Source organism: Sporobolomyces koalae (genome assembly GCF_050403365.1).
Source record: "Sporobolomyces koalae JCM15063 DNA, S_koalae_JCM15063T_v1_ctg50, whole genome shotgun sequence".
Lineage (NCBI taxonomy): Eukaryota > Fungi > Basidiomycota > Microbotryomycetes > Sporidiobolales > Sporidiobolaceae > Sporobolomyces > Sporobolomyces koalae.
Window position 1 is genome coordinate 20826 of NW_027481721.1, and position 22832 is coordinate 43657.

Genomic DNA, 22832 nt, shown 5'->3' on the forward strand with positions numbered 1-22832 from the left:
TTTCGTCATCCCTCGGCTAGAGACTTCTTGGTGATTGCCCCATTGCAGGCCCTTGTATGAGATATATGTTACCACCGAGCGCAGATAGGAGCGAGCAATGAAAGATGGATCAAGCTTTTGACAAGTCAAGCGTAACTCGGTCCAAACTCCCGATCGAGCACGCACAGTAAACCTCCCTGATTTACGCTGCAGCAATCGCCACCAATCCGAGAGGCAAGATTCGAATTCAGAATTTCATACAGATGGAAGCGAAAACAACGACAAGAGCTAGCTAATACATTTCTTCTTTACAATCATTGCGGTTTCTCGAGTTCCTTCTCGACCGTCTCTTCCTTTGCTTCCCCATCTTTCGGTCCATCTTGACGTTTCTCCCGCAACTCTTCCTCCTTCTCCTCGATGATCTCGCCAATCTCTTCGTCGAGGTCCATCGATTCGGCATCGTCTCCAAGTTCGAGCGGTTCGCGCTCGATCAACGGTTTGATGATGCGTTCGAAATCTAAGTGTCAAGCAAAATATTGAGTCAGTCGAAACCGTTCCCCACACATTACACAGAGAGTGCAGCAAGTCGACGTACAAGGATGCACAGTTTCGAACGGGTTTGATTCTTTGACTCGATGGAAGTACTTTTCGTACACGTCTCCGTCATAACACCCAAGAGGCGAGTTGATCTGTTTCCCCAATCCAGAGTCAGCAAGTCGGTGAGAAAGGTTTACAACTTTTTCGCGAGACTGACAATGTGATCCGAAAAGTTGAACGAGTCGGTCAACGCGACCGCCGACACTCGCAACACGGCGCACAACCTCGTCACCTCTTTCGAAATCGCGTCCATTTGAGCTCCCGTAAAGTACCCGTACTTGAGGAAATGGGACGCGTTCTCCTCGATCGCCCAGCATCCGTACAACACGCAAATCTCGTTGAGCGTCTTGACCACTCCGTTCGACGAGTCTTCCTCTTTCGCAAGTTCGACCAAAGCCGCTCGGAACATCCTGCCAAATATATGACGCGATTAGCATTTCCGAGCGGAACGAGAAGAGCCAGTCGAGTCACGAACCGGAAGAGGTAACCGGTCGTGTGAACTTTGGCAGCGACGAATCGTTCCTGCGAGCACTTTTCGAGTGCTTCCTCTCGTTCGACTCCCGTCTTGATCGCTTCCTCGAACCCTTCGTGCGCCTTCTTGACCACGTTGGCCGACACGCAATCCCACGCGTGTTGCAACACGTCGAGATCGGTTACGGCGGTCGCCGAACCGGGAGCTTTGGCGGTCAAGATTTCAGGCAGTTCGTTCAGGTACGAGGTACCTTCGGGCATCTTGGTACCGTTGGTCGCGTCCACGTAGGAAGAGATGAGCGACCGACCCGCTTGCAGCGTCAGGATGGTCTACCGACGCAAGAGAAAACAATCTGGTCAGCAGAAAGCGTAGGTCAAGATCAAACAGGAGACGAGAACTCACATTGTCACCTTCCCAAGTACATTGAACCGCTTGATCAGCGGCCATACTCGGAAGTCCCGAGTACGCCGAGTAGCCATGGCCTCCAAGACTTGCCCGACATTTCTCAATACACTCCAATGCGCCCCACGTACAGAATGCCTTGAGTCCCGCCGAAGTCGCGTGCGTCTCTTTCAAGTTTTCGAGGACGAGCTTGGTCTCTTCCGGATCCGAGTCGGACGAGAGCGACTCGAGTTGGTTCGTCATCGTTTCAAACAGTGCCGTCATGCGCAACGCGGTGAATCCCATCGCGACGGCTTGCGAGAGGAGTGGGATCAATCGTCGCTGGTGAATCGGATAATCAAGCAATTGCGTCTCGAGCTGAACGACGCCTCGGAGAACGAGTCAGATCACTAGCATGACAACTTCGACTCAACTTTTTGGACTTGCGACGTACCTCGTTGTTGCCGACCTTGAATTGCCTTCGCACAGCGGCGTATCGCAACGCAATCGTCAACGCCTTCTTGGCGACGTTGCCCGCATCGGCAACCATTGCACACCGACCCTGCAGCAGGGCACCGTAGGTCAACTGTGCGAGTGCAGGTTCCGACACTTTGCCATCTCGAGTGACCTGCGAAACGATTTCACTTCAGTCTTTGTGCTTTTCAGAACGACGAATAAGGCCGAGGTTCACCTGGCAGTGCTTCATGAGCATGTAGGCTCGAGGGATTCGGACGTTTGTAAATTGACTGCAAGCAAGCAAACATGAGCTCGAATGATCGAAAGCTGAAGGAAGGATAAAAGACCTTACATCCAACCATTGTCAATTCCATCTCGACCCATCTTTTTGCCGATATCGCCAATCGCAATTCCGGGCAACAGCGCGTAGGTTCTAAGGACAAGAAAGAAGTTAGGATCAAAGGGATCATCGTATATCTCGAGAGAGGGAGGAAGGGACTTGCTTGGGGTTCCTGAGAGGTACGATGAACGTTTTGGTACCATAGTTCTTGCCATCGATGATCATTTGTGCAAACACGGCGCAATGGGTCGCTGAATGAGCCGCGCCTCCGATCCACCATTTCGTCGCACTGACACTCGGAGTGTGTACGACAAATTCGTCAGTCGAACCGTCAAACGTCGACGTTGTTTCGAGTCCGGCAACGTTTGACCCGTGGGCGAGTTCGGTCATGCCGAAACATCCGACCATGCCGTTCAATCCCAACACGCCTTTCTGCATCCAGTACGACATTTGGTTCGAAGTCGCTCCCGATCGCAACGCTCCGAGAAACAATCCATAGTGAACTCCGTATCTGCAATCAAAAATTGTCAGTTTTCGTGCAGCAGAGAGTCAAGAATGGGTTGTGTGATTTACCGAGTCCAGAATGAAGGGTCTGCGATGCCCATGAGTTCCATACGTTTTGTAAACACGTCGAGTCGCTCGTTTGTCACGTAATGTACCATCGTCGCACTTGAAACAAACGAGCAGTTCAGTTCCAGTTCTCTCGGGTTGGCAAGAAAAGAAACAACTCACAATTTCGACATGGTTCTGATACGAATTTGTACAAAAAGAACGTAGACATGAGTCTCAGGGGATACGTACGACAAGGGTTGGCTGGCGCTGTGGCTCACCTTTCGCGAATCTGGTTCTTGGTCAAATCATGAATGTCGTCCAATCGAAACAATGGATCTCGTTCGAGATCTTGCATGAACCGTTCCTTGAGCAAGACATCTTTTGAAAAGATCGCATCACAAAGGAAAAGAGTCAGCTCTCTGAGGAAGGAGGGAGATGCCGGCCAAGTGGGGTCCGGAAATTAAATTTCACGCTCATCCAACCCCCATTACCGCAGAGAGGCGAGAGGATCGAGACGTGTACCAAAGGAGTTTGATCAAGAGACGAGAGAGAGGCCTTACCGCGTTCACCTCCTCCCATCGCGAACGTCATGCGGCGCACCTCAAACACGGCTTGACCTTGTTGACGTTCCTTCGCCATCGTTTCCCTCGGAGTGGGTGGGGTCGCAATCTTGGTCACAGGAGTAGGTGACATCGTTGTGGTTGTTAAGCGTCTGATGTGTATATGTCGAAGTGAAGGAGGGGGAACCCGCGAGATCGAGCCCCTCCCGCCTCCGGTGATCTCGGCTACCTTGTTTCTCATTTGCACGTGATCTCTTTTTTTCACTCTCTCCTTTTTTCAAGTGATACTTGGGTTGGGCGGCAAACGCACAAGAACGAATGACAAAGGTATTGCAGCAGCTGGATTCGTCGATCAATGACAACCAGCGAAGTAGAGAGAGAGAGAGCGTGAAGACAGTGAAAGCGAACAAAACGAGACGAGACGAGACATGATGCGAGTGAGTGAGGGAAAGGAATTCAAAGAAGGCAGGACGAGAAGCAAAAGAACGATAAAGAGCGAGAGAGAGAGAGTTGATACAAGGGTTTCTTTCTGTTCTTTCCGAAATCACCAGGCCGAGTGATTCGGCGTACCTTCGTACCTTCGAAACTAGATACGAAAACATCTCGAAAATCAGATTCTGTCGCGAGATCAAATAAGAGACAGAGAAAACCCGTTACCGTGTAACCGAGGAAGGCGAGATCTTTCGAACCCGAAGTTCCCTCACTACCCTGAGGTTGTTCCGGTACGTCGCCTAGGTCTTCAGTCGGGAAATAACTCGTGTCGGTCAAAGATCTGGGAAAGGAAACACAGTCAGGTACGCGGAACTTTTTAGAGTGAGCACAAGTGAGCGTACCGAAGTTGAGGGATGAAAGGAGACTCGATATTCCGGATCGTGTTCCAATCGACTCCAGCAAAGAACGGATGCGCTTTGATCTCTTCGGCCGAGTTGCGACCCAACCTCTGATCGTGCGAAGTAATCATTCTGGACACACGATCGATGTCAGAATTCTGCGAATCTCGAGCAGAGAGTTTTTGGTCGTTCACCTTCGGATCATGTCTTCTGCCTCTCGGCTCAACCGAACATCTTCCGGGAACCACAGTTGATTTTTCCAGTCGATAATCTTGCGGTACGTGTCGTGCGCGTTCTCGGAACAGAACGGGGGGTACCCGACCAAGCATTCAAACATGATGGCGCCGAGGGACCACCAGTCACACTCTTGACCGTACCCTTGTTGCAGGAAAATCTCGGGCGCGATGTAGTCGGGTGTGCCGACGGTCGAGTACGCGAGTTTGCGCCGGTTCGCCTTCCACGTCGCAATCGCGTCTTTCGAGTTGACAGTCAGGTTGATCGAGTTGACGACGACCGAGTTGCGCCCTCCGTTCTGCGGAGTGACCCGTCCCCCTTCCGTTCCTTCGAGCAAGCGTTGGTAGTACGCCGAATCGTGTTGCTTGTGGAACCCGGTCGAGAGTCCGAAATCCGACAGTTTGACGTGACCGTCCTTGTCGATCAGGATATTGTCCGGTTTGATGTCGCGGTGAATGAACCCGAGGTTGTGTACGGCTTCGATCGCGAGGACGCACTCGGCCATGTAGAACCTCGTCACGTCTTCCGAGAACGTGTCGTACTTGATCAACATGGTCATGAGGTCCCCTCCGGGCAGGAACTCCATCAACAGGTACAGGTAGTTTGAATCTTGGAACGAGTAGTACAGTTGTACGACCCAAGGGCTGTTGGATTCGGCGAGGACGTCGCGTTCGGCGCGCACATGCGCGAGTTGGTCCTTCTTGAACATCTCGGCTTTTTTGAGACTCTTCATTGCGTAGATCTTGCCCGTGTCGACTTTTTGCACGAGGCGGACCTCTCCGAACGCGCCTTTGCCAATCACCTTGACGGTGCGGAAATCGTCGAGGCCCAAGCGCGTACGCCTCAGGCGCAAGAAGGACGACTCGGTGCGGCCGAGTTGTTGCAGTTGACGAATCTTGCGATCGTCGGCGAGGGCCGGGTCCGAAGTGAGGCGTTTCTCGAGGTCAGTGCGACGCGTGTTGCGCTCGATCGCTTCCTGGACCATCTTGTGGTAGTAGTGTTCGAGCTTGAGTTTCGCCGCTTGGGCCTTCTCGAGCGTGTCTTTTTTGAACGTCGCTGGGTTGCGCTCAAAGTAGACGTACTCGGTCGGGACGGCGGGAGGTGGCCGCGGTGGATGGTACGACTGCGGCGCGTGCTGTTGCTGCTGCTGTTGTTGCTGTTGCTGTTGCTGTTGGAGGAGGTATTGCTGTTGCTGGTGCTGTTGCGAGATGAATGCCGGGTTCTGTCCACCGCCGTACGTCGCGATGGGCGCGCTGGATCCCGGTGGTCCTGCGTGCGATGGCGGCTGCTGTTGCTGCTGCTGCTGCGATTGCGCTTGCTGCGGTGGGGGTGCAGGCCTGTACGCCATCTTTAATCCCTGACGCGTCCAAACCCCAACGGGTGCGAGAGGAGGAGACGAGGGAGGGAGAGGCGTCGTGTTCTGAGACAAAAGTTCAAAGTGCCGCCGTCGCGCGCGCGGTTCCGCAGTCGCACGCCTCGACGGCACCATTTCGGGCAACTCTCATCTGCGTCTCGACTCGTCTCGGCAAGGGGGAGGGATGGACGGTCAGATTGTCGACATCCATCTGTCCGAGGCGTTCGTCGAGTACGCTCGCTCGGTCGGCGCCAGTTCCGACGCTCGCTCCGAGTCGGCCGAACAGCTCGTGCTCCTCAAATGTACGTGCTCCTCTCTGCCAGGGACAGCTTCGGACCTTGACCGGACTTGCGTGCGTAGATCAATCCAAGCCGGCGTCGTTGGCGAATTTGGATCAACCGGGGACGATCTGGTCTTCAACCCCCACGAACTCGTCCCGCTCGACTTCGATCTATACCTCGTTCCCTTCGACGGCTTCGACGACGACAAACCCTGTCCAGTTCGTGTCGAGCTCGATCACGACTCCACCGACCGACGAGCTCGTGCTCGTGTTGGACCCCACTTGCACTTCGTTCCAGCTGTTCCCACCTCCGATTCACTCGGTCAACCTGAAACCTCAACGTGCCGTCTTGACTGTACCCGACGTACCGACAAGTGAACAACTCGGCAAACAGGCTCGCGAATTTTGGGAAACCGACGCCGTGAATCCGTTCCACATTTCGGCCGCTCTGCCTGCCCTCAAAGCGAGCGACGGAGATGACGACGACGACGATGAAGATGAAGACGAAGAAGCGCTTCCAAAGCTCGCAACTGTGCCTCCCCACTTGCGCAATCCAGTCTCGTCGAAACCTGCTCGCGCGAGTCAAGTCGAAGATTTCGGCGCCATCTCGCTCGGACCTCGAGAGCCGACTGATGCATCTACCCCTTCAGCGGGTCTCGTACTCCCAAAGAAACCGCCGATAGCAACAATTCCTCCGACGTCCGCGCCACGACATCCTCAGTTCTCGTCAAAGATCCCCGCTTCCGCTTCGAGACCGCCAATACCTCCTCTCGTCGTTCCAGCGACAAGCACAAACGATGCCAATTCGTCTTCTGGATCGTCATCGGAACCTGACGATGACGACGACGCCGATTTCGAAGACGTTTCAGTCCCAAGCGCTCCTCTTGCAACTACACACCCTTCTCCCTCACGAGCGCCTCCAACTGCCAGTCAATCTCGACATGAACCGACTCCGATCCCTGCCCCACATTCGACCCCTGTTCACGCTCAGCACAAGCTTTCGACCTCGCTCCAAAACATAGTCATCAACCCTCCTACATCTTCTTCTCCCGTCCGACCCAACTCGACAGCTTCTTCTTCGAGACCTTTGACGACGATCGCTTCGAAATCGTTACCTCCGATCAAGAAGCGCAAATCTTCGTTGTTGCCAGAAGATCAAGCTTCTTCAGATTCCTCTTCATCTTCCGGTTCTTCCTCTTCTTCTTCCGACAATGACGAATCGGATCTCGAAGCTTCGATCAACGCTTCCATGGCCGGAAATTCGAAGCGAGTCGCGATGAGTTCAGGAGGGAAAGGAAAACGATTAAACGCGTCATCGACAACTACAACGACGACGACGACAAACAAGACCCCTGTTCAAACTTCTTCATCTCATACTCACCCTCGTCATCAAAGTGGTGCGGTTGGAACGAACGCTGCAGGGAGACCCATGGTGAGTAGGAAAGGGTTGGCACCCCCTGCACCCGTACCCGTCACGACGAGTACGAACCCGAATTCTCGAGAAGCTCGTTCGAGAACCACTACCGGTGGATCTTCAGGTAAAATCACTTTTTTTCACTAACATGCTCTTCCGATCTGACCTTTTATTTTGGGACGGCGGTTACAGGTGGGAACTTGTCAGCGTATGACGCGCAACGGTTGGCTCAATACGCTTCAAACCCTGCACTGTTGCACAGTCGACAATCGAGTACGAATCAAGTATCTGCAATGGGAGCGGCAGGAGGAGTGGGAGCGGTTACTGCGAGTCCATTGTTGGGAGTCAAAGGGTTGGACAGTGATGATGACGACGATGATGATGACGATGATACGGGTAGCGAGAGCGATTGATTCAATTGTTGTTCATCTTGTCGGTTGTTTTTTCTTCAAGATCTGTTTTGTTACAGTTGTACGCTTCGCTCAGTCTTTTCATACCTTCCTGCGCAAGACCCGAATTGTTACTTCTACAAGTCTGCGGGTTGCAATTGAGCGATATCAATTGGCGCTAGCCACTTTCCGACTACTGTCGCCCACCATCAATCCTCTGCGCGGACTACAGGCCTGCTTGTTCACGAGCTTCTCTTGCCCTCATTTCAGTCGAGCAATCGCCAAACAGGAGGATAGCGACGTATGGCGACGCTTGGATCGCTCGAATGGAATGGCAGACACTACGCCACATCAAACATACATCTTGGTTCTCTTGTTCAGCATTTCTCCGGGGAGACGTTGGTATTTCAGCTCAGCTATCCGATGATGGCAATGAATCCAACTCTCGCACGAGTGTGACTGTGACGCTTGACGATCGCGAGAGGGCGCAGTGCCAGGTTTGGATTGTCCAAGCGCTCCCATTTTGCAGGATAAAGGTCGAGCCGAGCTACTGGCAATGATTAATCTCAGACAACATCTAATCCTTAGAGCCAAATTGACGACTGGTGGGATTTTGGCGTCCTCCTCCATGACTCCGCATACCAAGAAGCTTGATTGATGATGACGGCTTTCGAACGAGTTTGACTAGAGTTGAGGCGAACGGTGGCCTCTGCCAGCCTGCGTGACGGCGATCGAGTCGGACGAGTCGCACGACTGACCTCGACACGCTGATAACCGCTCGCGCTCTCAGGGCTAACGCGATATTGGTGCTTGCAAGTTTGCAAGGGCATTGAGAATGCGAGCCTCAAGGTGCTACAGCATCTCTGGCTGATCCTGCAATTGCGGAAGAGCAGAATCAGCAAAGGTCCCGGAACAGCAAGAACAGTCACATACAAGCTCACTTGTCGCAGTAACTTGTTCACCACAAGCTGTCACTTCGAGCTACATCGAGCCTTGGAAGGGCGGGACGGGGCCCGCACCTCGCGGCCTGCCCAGGTCGTCTCTCTCCTGCCTTCATGCACCTCTCGACTTGAATCCCTTTCCATCTCCCGTCGGCCCCTTTGGTGCGCGTATGACCGATGTATCGCGCAAAGTCGCGACAGAGCCAACAGGCGTGTTGGAACGGGACGAAGCGGGTGAAGGTCGATTCGATCCGACTCCAGGTTTGCCAGTTCCGTTCCTCCCTTTCGACTGACTTGTGTCCCTCCCGCCGGCGGTCCTTGTTCGAGAATCACCAGTGGCAGTGGTATTTGAGGTGTCGGTATCGCCATAGATCCGTCTGCGGGCTTCAGCATATTCCTTCTCTCGTTCCTGCAACGATTTGTCTCCTCTCCCTCTCGAAGTACCTTCCTGACTCGAAGACCGACCCTGTCCAGACGACGCAGACACGCTTGTGGGTCGTTTCAAGATTTGAAGTTTCGGAGGACCTTGAGTTGTCGAGGGGTCTAATGCCAAAGGAGGAGGAATCGAAGCGGTTCTGGACGAAGTCGAGGGCAAGATTGTATACATTGGAGCTTTCGTAGCATTGCTAAAGGAGACGCTCAAACATGAGTGGGGGGAAAGGATCAATGGTCAAGATTGATCGCCTCACGCTTGTTGCCAGATCCTCACGTTGTCGTGCACGTCGTTACGTTCTTCTCGCTCGTACGTCTACACAACAACACGCGTCAGATCCAGGCACCCGGTGCAGCGGGACAGGTAGTTTTGCGGGAAAACATTCTAACCGATTCCCAATCATCGTCATACGCGTCCTGTGCAGCTTGACCCATGACTGGCTCCGAAGTCATTGCGAAAAGGTTTGGAGGTAGCGGCATCGCACGAAGGGTCGAGTAAATCGAGAAGGACGTGCGAGGGACCGAAGATTAGATGAAAGACAGCTTACTATATATGACACTCTGCGCGCGCATGCCGTTACGCCGCTCTCTCGTGGGCCGATCGACCCAGACCAGACGAGCAAACATTTGCACAAGAGGTTTGAAAAGAACAACGACATTCGAGACACTATTCCTATGTACACAAACATCAAACATCTCCAAGTAGCCTGACCCAGGTCAGGTCGCACCCGGAGCAGGATCGATCCAGGTCGAGTTGAACAAGAACGCTGTTGCCGCTTTCGTGAAATCACCCGAATTGCCGTCTTGCGTGTACGCGAGTCTGTCAATTCAAAAAAGAGGAAGAGCTTGAGCTTTTCTTTGGCTTTCCCAAGTCCCGAAACCATTCCAAGAGGGAGGGCATTTCGTACCGAAAGTAATACGGCAACGAGGCGTTGAGCGCTCGAATGGAATAATTCGTCGACGTGCCCGACTGCACGAGGACATCGTTCACGAGCAATTCGTAGCCATCCCAATTGTCGCTCGTGACTCCTGCCTGATCGAACGTCATCCATTTGACGACTCCTTCGACAACGTCCGCAGCAAACGTGGTCGAGTTGGTCAGGAATTGCGGGATCGACGTTCCGAGCGTTCCGTCACCGACGAGCGAGGCAGGTGTTTCTAGGATCGAGTCGAAACCCCACCTGCCAGCACCTTCGAGGAACAGGCCGAGCAAGAACCCTTGGAAAATCGCCGAAGGTCGCGTCACAAAGGCGGTACCGGGCAGTAAACAAAGTCTAATCGGCACCAGCGCGGGGGAAAACAGGTATAGCCAGTCAGTTCATTCGAAGGAGACGGAGCGTAGTCGCACATACTTACGCGGCAAAGTAGTGGTGAAGGCGAAACTCGAGTCCAGGTAGACTCGCGAGAATGCCGATCACGATCCCTCCCACGCAGTACCTATGATTCGCAAGCGGATGAGCTTGGAGAGCACGACGGTTGATGGGCGTTGAAAGCATGACCAACCATTTGAGGTAGAACAGGAACCAGCCCGTGCGCCTGATAACCCTGACCTGGTTTAGGATCGCAAAGAACAAGAAAGCCGCGACGACGATGACTGCTACGAGACCTCCCGGTTCCTTCTTGATGTCGGACGGCGTCAACCGGCTGATTGGGATCCAGTCGAGCGAGACCTGTTCGACAGAGACATACGAAACTGAGCGACGATCACGATTGGATTTGGAAGAGCGTCAAAGGTTACGTTGTTGAGGAGGCCGATCCAGAACCCGAGCAAGTACCATACCGTCCGCTCGAGGATTAATCCTGAATTCTCGAACGCTGGCACCACAAACCTCCAACAGTGTCGCCAGATCGACTCGCCAACAAAGAGCGCCGGCAAGAAGTACTTGAAACCGGTCGCAATGTCCGCTAAATTCTCATTCGGACCTGTCAGCTGGGTTGTTGAGTCTTGAAGAAGAGGAGCAACAAAATTCACGAGGCATGGCCGAAGGATCAGATACGAGGACGACGTGCCAGTAGCCAAACACAAACAATCCCCAAAAGAAAGCTTGCGGTGCAGGCCTAGCAAGCGCAATTCCGTCTCAGCATTCGCTCCATCGCAGCTTATCGAGGATAGGAACGAGCGTACCGGATGAAGAAGCTGAAGATGATCGTCATGGCGACATCGAACCCGAGAATGTCGTTGCGCAGGTCCTTGCAATTGTCCTGATCGATCTCGTCGAGAAACCGGAAGCTGGAGGGAAACGTCGAAGGGAATCCTACGCTATCAACTCCATTCTTCTTGCCCCCTTCAAAGCCGGTGAACTCGCCGATGAAAGCCAATTCGCCACATCCCCCTCGCTGATTCCGGAACAAACCCCGATGAATCGCAGCTGCGCATACCCAGCTGTCCGCGCGGTAGGTCCCTTCGGGATCCATTCCTCCCACCACCAAGGGCTCAAAGATGACTTGCTCGCTACCGATCGCGCGGTAGTTGAGCAATTTTGTACTAAGGGTTTGACCGGGACACCGGAACGTGTAGTTGAATCCGCTGAACGGCTCGCACGATGTGCCGTTGATCCCACAACCGTCGTTGCGGGTCCAGAACGTCGAGGTTGAAACGAGCCAGTCGGGTTGACCCGCGGTCGTATTCGAAGTGAAGAACGATGCTCGAACGAGGAAGATGAACGCGACGAGCCACGCAAGGAAGAAGAGGGGTGTCGTGACTCGTCGAACTCGCTCGAGCGGTTGGAGTCGCACAGTACACCAGCGCTCGAGTCGAAACAGGAGCGGCCCCAGGAAGGGAAGCGGGAACATTGCCATGTTCGTCTCAATACGAGCCGGTGAAGGTCCTCTAAGCCAGGTGAGGGTCTTGGCGACTCGCTCGTGTCGAATCGAGATGTGCTCGAGCCAGTCGTCAAAGCGCTGCTGCCACGGCCCAACTGGAGCGAGGACGTACGCATCTCGCGATGGTGATGCAAGGGGGGTTTTGCGTAGAGGGGATTCGTGACCCGATTCTGATCTGTCCGTTGCATCGGTATTACTGATTCCATCGCCTGGATGCCGTCGTTGTCGGCTCCACTTGGTAATCCAGCTCGAGCTTCGGTCTCGTCTCGTCCGCCTAGGTTGGCCTACTTCTTCGTCGAATAGAAGGTCATCCTGCTTGATGCTCGCCGTGGACGACCGCAGGGTCGTATCGGTGTCTTGTCGCTGTCGATCGTGATACTCGGCGGCAAGGCTTGGAAGTTCGTCGATCGGGAACTCTTCCCCGGCGTCTTGGTTTCTGGCGGTCCTCGTGGCAGGCGAGGGCGCCATTATGGCTGTCAAGTAGCGCTGGAGATTGCAGCGAGTCGTACGAGGCGTAGATTTTGTGGTGTGAAAGCAATTCGGCAGCTGCGCAACTCCTCCACTTTTCCGATGCCGAATTTCAGACACTGATCATTGCTCCTCAAATAGTCATCGCGCTGAATGAGCGTACTTCGTGCAGACAGCGTGCTAGAGAATAGCGAGCCGCTGACAGACTATATCCGCGGAGAACCGCAAGTTACCGCGGCGATGCTCCGCCGCGAGCACCGCCGACGACCGAGACGAGCACCTCTAGTCGAGATAAGTTCGACTACTTAACCTGCCATGCATGCTCATGTGTCGGGCCGAAACGCGAAGAATCGAACTGTGCACAGCCCCCGGGCCCCCTCTCGTCTGCGCAGCGTGACGCGCAGGCGTGTGCCAAGACGCGAACTCCGTTCTTCTCGCTCCTTTTCACTCTATCGATCATCCGATCTCAGACGCCTCCCCTGCCTTGACCGAATACTTGCCGCCAGCCAACACGAAATACACACTCCTCCCTTGGATAGGATCATGTCAGGGTGTACGTTCACAGTCCTCTGTTCAACAACCCCACACTTGCATTGTTTTCGCAGTCGGAGTACAGTGAAGAAAGATTCGCAGGTCGACTTGTAGTAGAATGCTGTGGAGAGACTGTAGCCAGGACGCCGTGCACGAGCCCAAACCCGCAGCTGACTCGCACGAGCTTTGCTATTCCTCTGCAGATCCGCAATACCCTCAGCAAGCGTACTATGGGCCTCTTCCTCCGCAAGGCATGCCTCCACAGGTCTGTAATCGCTTGCTCAGGCTTGAAACCGCCTTGGCGCACAATTATTGACTTGCAGTTTTCATACGAACTCAGGGCTACTACGGTCAGCCGCCTATGAATCCATACGGCCAAGCAGCTCCTCCTCACCGGAAAGATGATTCCGGATGCTGCGGAGATTGTTGTTGCGGTTGTTGCAAGGTGAGACTGAGCTTCGTTTCGGAAAAATCTCTGCATTGCGAAGAAACCTTTTCAAGACTAACTCCCTAACGCGATTCCCCGTCTACAATAGTGCTGTGGTGCATGTTTTGGCGCCTGCGCAGCCTGCTGTTGTCTAGAGGCATTGTGCGAGTAGTTGTATACCCAGTGAGAGATCGCTCTTCACGCGCGCTCGCGAGAGGCTCTGCCGAGCGGCCAAACATAAGGTTCTGTCTTGCGATTAGGTAAACGAGTGCATCTCGCTTAGAGCAAGTTGAAGCGTTACCGGCATCGCTTGATAGCTCGGACAGAATCCTATTCGTTTCTTCTCTTGCGTCACCTCGTGCGTTCCGTTCGAGATCATTCGTGTCGTTGATGGCAGCTAGGGTACAGCAGGTGGTGGAAAGGACGAGCGTAAGAGCAAAAAGCCAACTCGCGAACCCATCTGGTTGTATATACAGCTGAACAGAGCAGACTGCTAGCGTGGTTGCGATGATACCGACAGCTACGCGCAAGTACGCTGTAAACAATGTCAACCGACGCGGGTGGATCAAAGCTCGACTGTTGTACATCGGTGCGATCTGGCAGCGCGCAAAGGTTTCACCACTATAAACGCGAGACGTGTTGCTCTGCTCAGCGACTGCAAGTCTCAGATATGAGTGAGTGTACAAGTACATACCGAGTTTCCCGGGAAAGCGAACGGAACAAGTAAAAGGAGCTGCGCGATTTCGGAATTTCCGGAGTAATACGGACGCGCGGCCGTCGTCGACGCTTTCGCATACTATCCTCACTAATCGCCTCGGCGCGCATACAGCATTTGCTACGTGCAGTTCGCTATGGATCAGCTCGCAGCTATGTTCAGGACTTGACCGCGGGTCCGGATGCGGCAAGGAGGAAGAGATGACCAGCCATCTGTTCAGCCTCTTCCCTCATACGGAACTTGATTCGCTTGATTCGCCTACAAGCGACTATTTCGTCCCGATTGAGCCAAATGTATTGCCTTGGGTGTCCTCAGCCTGTTTCGGGCAGATGGCTGGTCGTGCATGATGAGACTTTAAATCTCGCTCGTTCGCGGACGCTTGTCGATCAATTCGGTTCGGATCCGCTGGAGGTCCAGTTCATTCCCGAACTGAAGCGATAATCTCGACGGATTGGGTTGAGACACCCTTCTTTCGGGAGGTCGATGTCGATCCGCGTGCGCAGAGCTTCTCTGCGATGCCACCGAGTCGTGCAGTGATTGACTTTGGCTGCCAACGAAGGGGGACTTCCCACGCTACACTGACGCGTCTACGCGCATGCGTTCGCAGTCACCGATCTCTTTGATTACCACGAGCTCTCGCTGACGGACTTGGCCCCGGTACCTCGTGTCCCCCTTCTCCTGGCTCGCTCGGTGTCGCTGGCCTTCCCTTTCTTTCCTTTTCCTCTCTTCTTTGTTACTCGTCGTCGTCGTCTCTTCGCCCGCTTCCCCTTTCGTTCTTTCTCGTCTTTGCACGCCGGCCGTGCTTCGCTTTCTTCTCCCCGACGTTTTCTTTCCTTCGTATCGAGGTTTCTTCGACTAGCTATTCGGGTGCCCGGTCCCATTCCTGTTCCATCTCGTCAACGTCGTCGACGCCGTCCAAGTTTCACCATGCTCGTCCCGGTCTCGATCACCCTCTCGCTGTGCGCCGCCCTCTCGACCGCACTGCCCCTCTCTTCCTACTCGTCGTCATCGACCACCGACCTCGACCTCGAACTCGATCTCGCAGCCGGGTCGTGGAGGTACCCTTCGTTCCTGCCTCAAGCCGATCCGACTCTCGTGAAACGATCCGTAGCGCTCGACTTTGGAGACGAAGGCATCGTTGTGCTCGACACGGCGAACGATGCGAACGACGGGTCACTCACCAAAAACAGCTCGCTCCGAGACGACAACGATGACGTGTTCGATCCTTCCGCGTGGCAAGACGCCAACAAGATTGTCAAGAATCCAAAAGTTGTTCCGAATCCCAAGAACCCCAACTTTTCTTCCTACGTGGCAGCCCAAGCTTCTGCAACGAGTACCTCAGAAATCGTCACGACGTCGACGACGGTTGCGACCCCGAGTCCGACGAGTGGAGGTTCTTCTACGTTCAAAGGCGAAGCGACCTACTTTTTCCAAGGAGGTCAAGCGGGAGCATGCGGGAATGTCAACCCCGACTCTGCGTATATTGTCGCCCTCGATTATCGCCTGGTCAGTCGAACCTCTCGTCTCTTTTATCCGGACATGTCCAAAGTCGCTTACCGTGTCTCTCGAGCAATTTTTTCTAGTACGGAAATGTCGATGCGGTTTCGAAATACTGTGGCAAATCGTTGACGATCAAGAATACCGACAACGGCAAAACCGTTGTCGCGACCGTGGCGGTACGCGTCTACTCCTTGGTTGTGAGAAAGGGTCACGCAGACGAAATCTGACGTCTGTACATTTCCTTGTAATCAGGACGCTTGCCCAACTTGCTCGAGCAAATACTCGTTGGATCTCTCGGAAGGAGCGTTTGGACAGATTGGAGATTACGACACGGGAATCCTTCCGATCGAATGGTGGTGGAACTGAATAGGGCTCCCATTGAGAGATCTTTTTGTTTTGCTCGTTTTCCTTCGATTTCTTCTGCTTGCACGCCTCGTGTTGTTCACACGGAGTTTTTCGCCCTCCTCTGTTTTGGCGTCCTAGATTTCTTATTCGTTCGCATTCTCTTTTGTGACTGTTTTGCCGATCCTACTTTTGAGCTGGAACTCGAAAAGGATTCAAGCCCGTTCCTTCCTTGATAGAGAGAGACGCCTTCGACAGTGAAACTTGAAGGGGATTACATACAAAATCAACACTACTGAAAAACAACAAACAACGTCAATGTTTCAGGGAAGAGTTTTCGAGTCGAGTGTAGAAGATGAATCGTCGGAATCGATCAAGAGGGTCACGAGGACATCCTTGTCTTTGGGCATCATCAACAATTCGGCATCGTATGCGACCTGGGAAAAAAAAAGGCAGAAAACGTGAGCACTCCACTTGTTAGGAACAGGATCTCAGAGTTTATACCTTTTTCTGACGTTTCGCCGCTCTCAAAGTTCCGTTCAGAGCTTCGACTATACAACAATTCGAAAAGAACAAGTGGGTCAGATGGGAGAGAGAAGGGAGAGCGGCGCTCAAAAAGTATAGTTTACGGGTGTTTTGGGTTAGGTCAAACAAGAGCCCGTACGGGATCTCGTACAGACCTTGGGAGTTTTTGGTACCTTTCGATTTGATCGTCACCTTGGAGAAAAGAGAGAGCGATGCTTTCAGCACAGGATGTGGAAGCTGAGGGAGATGGGCTCGAGAGCGAGAATGTGGCACGAAATGTCTTACGGTGAGGACACCGATCTCGTGTGCCGTGTTCATGGTAGCTAAGGTAAATAGAAGAGAGAAGAGAGAAAGAGAGGCACGAGGGATACGCGTGTTGCAGCGAGACGACGTCGACCGCACTCGTAAGTCCGCACTCGGATCCGTCTCACCTTGTGCCACGCTCGAGGTTATCGGCGTCACATCGTTCCAGCTCTCAGATCCGACTCGACGTGACCCTTCCATCTCGTCTCCACTTGCGCGTGTAACAGAAGGAAGAGTGCTCCACCCGCGCCGCCTTCATCTTCATCTCGCCTTCCCCTCGCCCCTAGACCTGCAGTCGGCAGCCGCTGAAACCACTCACGATGGAGTACGACGAGTTTGGAAACCCGCTGTTCGAAGAGCAGTTCTCGGACGACGATGATCAATCTCAACTCTCGCAATCGCCCGCTCGCCCCGACCAGGCCACAGATGAGCCTTTGCGCGACTTTGACGATGATGACGCACCTCAGATGCAGCTCGAAGGTGAGTCTTTTGTCTCGCTCGAGGCGTGCCGTACCTTGGTGACCTGATCTCACCTCTTGCCCCCGATTCTCGCTCTCTCGCATTCTTCCTCCATTGTAGATGATCTGCCACCGTCAAACGCCGTCATCTTGCACGATGACAAGACGTACTACCCCTCGGCGTCGGCAGTGTACGGTCAAGACGTCGAGACGATGGTCCAAGAAGAGGACGCCCAGCCGCTCTCGGTCCCGATCGTCGAGCCCGTCAAGACGCGTAAGTTCAGGATCTCGGAGAACAGCACAGTCGAGAAACGCTGGGACGATCAGTTCATGATGGGACTCGCTTCGAACCCCGAGATGGTGCGCAACGTTGCCGTCGTCGGTCACTTGCACCACGGCAAGACCGCCTTGATCGACATGCTCGTACACGAGACGCACGTGATCGATGTCGACGCGGATCGTCAGTTACGCTACACCGATACGTCGATCCTGAGTCAGAAACGTCAAATCTCGCTCAAGTCGACTCCCATCTCGCTCGTCTTACAAAACTTGCGGGGCAAGTCGCACTTGGTCAATCTGATCGACACGCCCGGTCACTCGAACTTTGTCGACGAGATTGCGAGCGCCGTGCGCGCGACTGATGGTGCCATCGTCGTCGTCGATGCCGTCGAGGGTGTCCTCCTCACCGCGACCCAAACGATCCAACATCTCGTCAAGAACCAGGTCCCGATCACTGTTGTCGTTAACAAGGTCGATCGCCTGATCCTCGAACTCCGATTGCCTCCTGGAGACGCCTACTTCAAGTTGCGTCAAACGATCGAAGAAGTCAACACGGTCATCTCGTGCGTCTCTTCCTTACGTTCTCGATCATATCCAAACAGTTGCGATTCTAAAACCTTGCTCTTCTTGTGTCTTGCAGCGAAGTCAACCCGGATCCGAGTCTCAGGGTCTCGCCTGAAAAGGGAAATGTCGCGTTCGCTTCAACTCAAATGGGTTGGTGTTTTACGCTCAAATCTTTCGCCAAAATGTACTCGGACACCTACGGTGAGTAGATCGACATTCTCAGTCTTTTACTCTCTCCGGAAAGAGCCTCGAAACTGACAAAGACGTCTCGCCCATCGAAAAATAAATAGGTCCGATGGATCTCGACCAATTCGCGGCGAGGTTGTGGGGCAACATCTACTACCATTCGGAATCGAGAAAGTTTTCGAAAACTTCGGCCCCTGGTGCGAAGCGAGGGTTTGAACATTTCATCCTCGAACCTCTTTACAAGCTCTACTCTCAAGTAAACTTTGTTCCCGTCTCTCCCTCTTCAGTCGACTTCCGAAAAGGTGCTGATGTCTCTTGCATTCGCAATCTCTTAGGTTCTCGGAGAAGATACCGACAAGCTGAGAAAGACGCTCGGACAACTCGGCATTCACTTCAAGCCTCAGGTGTACAAGATGGACGCGCGGCCGCTGCTGAGACTTGTCTTGAACCACTTCTTCGGTCCGAGTGTCGGCCTGGTCGACATGGTTGTGCAACATGTACCAAACCCCGTCGAAGCGGCAAAGAACAAGGTCGGTTCCCCCATTCTTGTTCTCGCACGTCTCTAAGAGGACTCATCGAGAATCTCGCGCACGTAGATCGAGACGACGTTTACCGGAGCTCTCGACACTCCGCTCGGTCGAGCTCTCCTCGAGTGCGACCCCAAGGGACCTCTCGCGATCCAGATTGTCAAACTGTACCCCACTCCCGACGCATCCGAGTTCCGCGCGTTCGGTCGAGTCTTGTCCGGCACGGTCCAAGTCGGACAACGTGTCAAAGTGCTCGGAGAAGGGTACTCGCAAGACGACGAGGAAGACATGGTCGTGCAAACGGTCGAGGGAGTGTACGTCGGCAACGCGAGGTACGAGATTGAAGTCGACGCGATGCCCGCGGGTAACTTTGTGCACCTCAAAGGTGTCGACCATTCCATCTCGAAAACGGCAACGATCGTCGATGACGAGTACTCGGAATCGGATCTCGCCATCTTCAAACCGATTCAACACTTGACCGAATCGGTACTCAAAATCGCCGTCGAACCCATGATGCCGTCTGAATTGCCCAAGATGTTGGAAGGGTTGCGCAAAGTCAACAAGACGTACCCACTCGTCGAAACGCGTGTCGAAGAATCGGGAGAACACGTCGTGTTGGGTACCGGAGAACTGTACCTCGATTCGATCATGCACGACTTGAGGACCCTGTTTGCCGAGATCGAGATCAAAGTATCGGATCCGGTTGTCAGGTTCTGTGAAACGGTCGTCGAGACGAGTGCCCTCAAATGTTATGCCGATACTCCTAACAAAAAGTGAGCCAAAATTCGTTTTCAAAGGAGTATCAAAACTCAACTTCTCCTGCTGTCTTGTTTTCCAGGAACAAGATCACGATGATCGCTGAACCGCTCGAACGGGGGATCAGTGAAGACATCGAATCGGGCAAGATCAACATTCGTATGCCTCCGAAGCAACTTGGCTCGCACTTCCAAACCAAATACGGATGGGATTTGTTGGCGAGTCGCTCAATCTGGGCGTTCGGACCCGACGAACAAGGGCCCAACTTGTTGATGGACGACACCCTGCCTTCCGACGTTAGCTTTTCTCTTTTCTTCTTTTTGAATCTACGGGATCATTTTCCCCCTTACTAACTTGAGGGTCACGTTTTCGTTGTCAGGTGGACAAGAAGTTGCTGTACAGCGTCAAAGAGTCGATCAAGCAAGGGTTCCAGTGGGGTTGCCGAGAAGGACCGCTGTGTGATGAACGTACGCCGTGTTGGTTCCTGTCGCCGTCACGAGCGCCAAAGTACTGACTCGAAAATCGTCGGCGCTTTCGATCAGCGATACGAAACGTCAAGTTCCGTCTGCTTGGAGCCGACCTCGCACAAGAACCGATCTATCGAGGTGGAGGTCAGATCATCCCGACCGCACGACGAGTGTGCTACTCTTCGTTCCTGATGGCGACTCCTCGATTACAAGAACCCGTCTACTTCATCGAGATCCAAACGCCGCAAGACTGTATCCCCATGATTTACGAAATCCTCGCACGACGACGTGGACACGTTACCAAGGACATTCCGAAACCGGGTTCACCCTTGTTCACGGTGCAAGCGTACATCCCGGTCGTCGATGCGAACGGATTCGAAGTCGACCTCCGAAGTGAGCACTCTCTCCCTCTAACCTCGTCCGGGGCTTTAGTTCGCCCGCGGGTACTGAACTCGGAATTTCTGTGTTCTTTCATCTAGCACACACCCAAGGACAAGCGTTCTGTGTCCAAACGTTCGATCATTGGTCAATCTGCCCTGGTACGCGCCCTCTGACTTTTGTCTTCCTGCCTGAATTGGTTTCTCTGACAAAGCCATCTGTCTCGCACTTGGAATGCTGTTCAGGTGATCCGCTTGACAAGACGATCCAACTTCGTCCGCTTGAACCGGCACCGGCTCAAGCTCTCGCTCGGGATTTCGTGCTCAAGACGAGACGGAGAAAAGGTCTCAATGACCAGGTACGGGGTTTCAGACGATAGATGATTGTCTCTTTTTCCTCCCTCTGACTGACATACTTTCTTCGCACAAACTAGGTCAACGTGGCCAAGTTCCTTGAGACTGTCAGTTTTTATCTCATACATCCTGAGATTAGTGGATTGTTCCCAAGCTGACGTGATGTTTTGATTTGTACAGGAAATGGTGGTCGCCCTCAGTGCGAGCGAGAACATGGATCTCCTTGGTTAGAAGCGACACTTGAGCAAGAAGGAGGGTGCTCGGTAGAACGAGTGGGGGGAAAAGAAAAGAAAAAGGTTGCAATTCCACAACCGATACTGTGTAGTTCTTTTGCGGTTCATACCGCGTACTTTTGCGCAATACGTAGTTGAGCGCGCTGTGTTCTACAGAATGACTGTTCGCGCGGAGTGAAGAACGGACCGGCGCTGATCTAGCTTATAAGTACAGGCGCCGGTGCAGCGCCTCCGGCTAGCCGAAACCATGTCGTAGCGGCTCGCTGTGCTATGATGCTGCAGCTCTCTGGCTAGTATATGCACTGGGCCCTGCGTAGCCTGGGTCCAAGGCGAGAAAATATCGCGCCGTTCTGGGATGACACGCGCGCGGTGTCCCGTCATCCATAATTGCGCCGGTGGTTTGCCAAGACGCAACAGTTTGTCGTCTTCTTCTCCGAGGCTCTCTTCCACTTGTCGACTCGAATCCCGGTTGATCCATACCCTGCATTCGCAAGCTTATTCCGTGAGTAGTGCTCGCTTCCACTCTGGCCCAACTACCGCCCCACTCTCTGCTCCGATACATTGACGACGTGTCTGTCATAAAGCGAAATCGATTGACTCTTTGACCTCGATAGTCTCACAGAAGCACCCATCAGACTCGATGTCAGCTCCAACCGAATGGAACGGTATCAACCTCGCCGAGAACCGCTCTCGTATGGAACGCGGCGAGTTGTACTGTGCGTTCGTACCCGACTTGATCGCCGATCGACGACGGGCGAGTCAAGCGTGTGCTCAATACAACCGTGATGCGAGTCACGTGTCGAGGAGAGAGCAGGTCGAGTTGCTCAAAAAGTGAGTTTTCCACTCTCTCTGAAACTCCCAAAATCCCTCGTTTGGTTCGCTCGGAATTCGTTTCCTGATGTACCCTCGCTGGGAGCAAGATGCGTACCGACTCTGCCCGAGTTGCCTCCCAAGAAGGAGAACGAGGACGAGGATGAAGCGCAATTGGGAGATTTCCCGTGGTTCGAACCGCCTTTCAAAGCCGATTATGGTGACCGTGTCGTGTAAGCATGCTTTCGGCTCGAGGGTACGAATATCTTTTCGCCAGGCATTTGACGGATGTTAATGCCTGAAACAGGCTCGGCAAGGGAGTGTACACCAACTTTGGGTTCATCGCGCTCGACACGTGTACGATCACGCTTGGGGACCGGTGCTTGTTTGGCCCGAACGTTCACCTGTGAGTCTCTTTGTGTGTCCCAATCGCAAGACTCGCGCCTACCGCAAACTCACTGTGGTTTCGTCATGTTTCTGAGCTATGCTGCCACGCACCCGCTTGATCCTGCGGTGCGACAAGGAACGACCGGACCCGAACTTGGCGGACCGATCGATATCGGAGCCGATTGCTGGTTCGGGGGCAACGTCACGGTCTTGCCGAATGTCAAGATTGGGCGAGGTGTGACGGTCGGAGCCGGCAGTGTCGTGACCAAAGTCAGTGCCACTGCTCCCTGTCGCCTTTTGCCTCACAACGTTTCTTTTGCCTGACTCGACTTTGTTGTTCTAGTCGGTTCCTCCGTTCGTCGTTGTAGTCGGAAACCCGGCAAGGATCGTCAGGAAAATCGAGTCGGACTGGGCGACCGAATACTTCAAGGAGCACCCCGAGGAGGAATGGTTCCCTCCGAGCAAGGAGGAGGTCAAAGCCAAGTAGACTCCTGTAGCTGTATTTCGAGGCATGTCACAGATTTCGTTTGCCGCCACACAAGAGGCTTGAGCATCAGAGAATCCGGTTATGTTCTCGCTGCCGTGCCGG

General features: G+C 53.6%; 9 protein-coding genes across 9 annotated transcripts; 4 read left to right on the forward strand and 5 right to left on the reverse strand.

Annotated features, from left to right (window-relative positions):
* Window positions 1-293: 293 nt before the first annotated feature.
* On the reverse strand, window positions 294-3470 carry JCM15063_002791 (uncharacterized protein; the record flags this gene model as incomplete). Its single annotated transcript, XM_076680959.1, has 13 exons — window positions 294-496; window positions 575-668; window positions 734-986; window positions 1052-1377; window positions 1451-1807; window positions 1884-2057; window positions 2121-2175; window positions 2238-2318; window positions 2389-2736; window positions 2799-2894; window positions 2958-2972; window positions 3056-3155; window positions 3338-3470. 13 exons carry the CDS (start codon window positions 3468-3470, stop codon window positions 294-296), a joined length of 2235 nt encoding a protein of 744 aa, XP_076531891.1.
* Window positions 3471-3881: 411 nt separating this feature from the next.
* Window positions 3882-5749, reverse strand: CBK1 (serine/threonine protein kinase CBK1; the record flags this gene model as incomplete). The annotated part of the gene is made up of 4 exons (XM_076680960.1): window positions 3882-3923; window positions 3995-4109; window positions 4171-4299; window positions 4362-5749. 4 exons carry the CDS (start codon window positions 5747-5749, stop codon window positions 3882-3884), a joined length of 1674 nt encoding a protein of 557 aa, XP_076531892.1.
* Window positions 5750-5939: 190 nt separating this feature from the next.
* JCM15063_002793 (uncharacterized protein) lies at window positions 5940-7862 on the forward strand (the record flags this gene model as incomplete). The annotated part of the gene is made up of 3 exons (XM_076680961.1): window positions 5940-6057; window positions 6116-7573; window positions 7642-7862. 3 exons carry the CDS (start codon window positions 5940-5942, stop codon window positions 7860-7862), a joined length of 1797 nt encoding a protein of 598 aa, XP_076531893.1.
* A 1029-nt stretch (window positions 7863-8891) lies between these two features.
* On the reverse strand, window positions 8892-9664 carry JCM15063_002794 (SUZ domain-containing protein; the record flags this gene model as incomplete). Its single annotated transcript, XM_076680962.1, has 3 exons — window positions 8892-9405; window positions 9469-9527; window positions 9602-9664. The coding sequence occupies 3 exons, from the start codon at window positions 9662-9664 to the stop codon at window positions 8892-8894; spliced, it is 636 nt and encodes a 211-aa protein (XP_076531894.1).
* A 264-nt stretch (window positions 9665-9928) lies between these two features.
* JCM15063_002795 (uncharacterized protein) lies at window positions 9929-12502 on the reverse strand (the record flags this gene model as incomplete). Its single annotated transcript, XM_076680963.1, has 7 exons — window positions 9929-10031; window positions 10120-10485; window positions 10568-10648; window positions 10715-10881; window positions 10950-11116; window positions 11184-11269; window positions 11337-12502. 7 exons carry the CDS (start codon window positions 12500-12502, stop codon window positions 9929-9931), a joined length of 2136 nt encoding a protein of 711 aa, XP_076531895.1.
* Window positions 12503-15102: 2600 nt separating this feature from the next.
* Window positions 15103-16041, forward strand: JCM15063_002796 (RlpA-like double-psi beta-barrel domain-containing protein; the record flags this gene model as incomplete). Its single annotated transcript, XM_076680964.1, has 3 exons — window positions 15103-15681; window positions 15759-15851; window positions 15928-16041. 3 exons carry the CDS (start codon window positions 15103-15105, stop codon window positions 16039-16041), a joined length of 786 nt encoding a protein of 261 aa, XP_076531896.1.
* Window positions 16042-16340: 299 nt separating this feature from the next.
* Window positions 16341-16860, reverse strand: JCM15063_002797 (costars family protein; the record flags this gene model as incomplete). The annotated part of the gene is made up of 4 exons (XM_076680965.1): window positions 16341-16454; window positions 16522-16568; window positions 16647-16734; window positions 16828-16860. The coding sequence occupies 4 exons, from the start codon at window positions 16858-16860 to the stop codon at window positions 16341-16343; spliced, it is 282 nt and encodes a 93-aa protein (XP_076531897.1).
* A 305-nt stretch (window positions 16861-17165) lies between these two features.
* JCM15063_002798 (116 kDa U5 small nuclear ribonucleoprotein component) lies at window positions 17166-21044 on the forward strand (the record flags this gene model as incomplete). Its single annotated transcript, XM_076680966.1, has 13 exons — window positions 17166-17325; window positions 17425-18145; window positions 18223-18347; window positions 18437-18588; window positions 18668-18862; window positions 18929-19632; window positions 19698-19911; window positions 19995-20082; window positions 20158-20475; window positions 20562-20621; window positions 20706-20818; window positions 20894-20920; window positions 20994-21044. 13 exons carry the CDS (start codon window positions 17166-17168, stop codon window positions 21042-21044), a joined length of 2928 nt encoding a protein of 975 aa, XP_076531898.1.
* Window positions 21045-21686: 642 nt separating this feature from the next.
* On the forward strand, window positions 21687-22730 carry JCM15063_002799 (acetyltransferase; the record flags this gene model as incomplete). Its single annotated transcript, XM_076680967.1, has 5 exons — window positions 21687-21877; window positions 21967-22089; window positions 22164-22262; window positions 22339-22513; window positions 22587-22730. The coding sequence occupies 5 exons, from the start codon at window positions 21687-21689 to the stop codon at window positions 22728-22730; spliced, it is 732 nt and encodes a 243-aa protein (XP_076531899.1).
* Window positions 22731-22832: the final 102 nt, after the last annotated feature.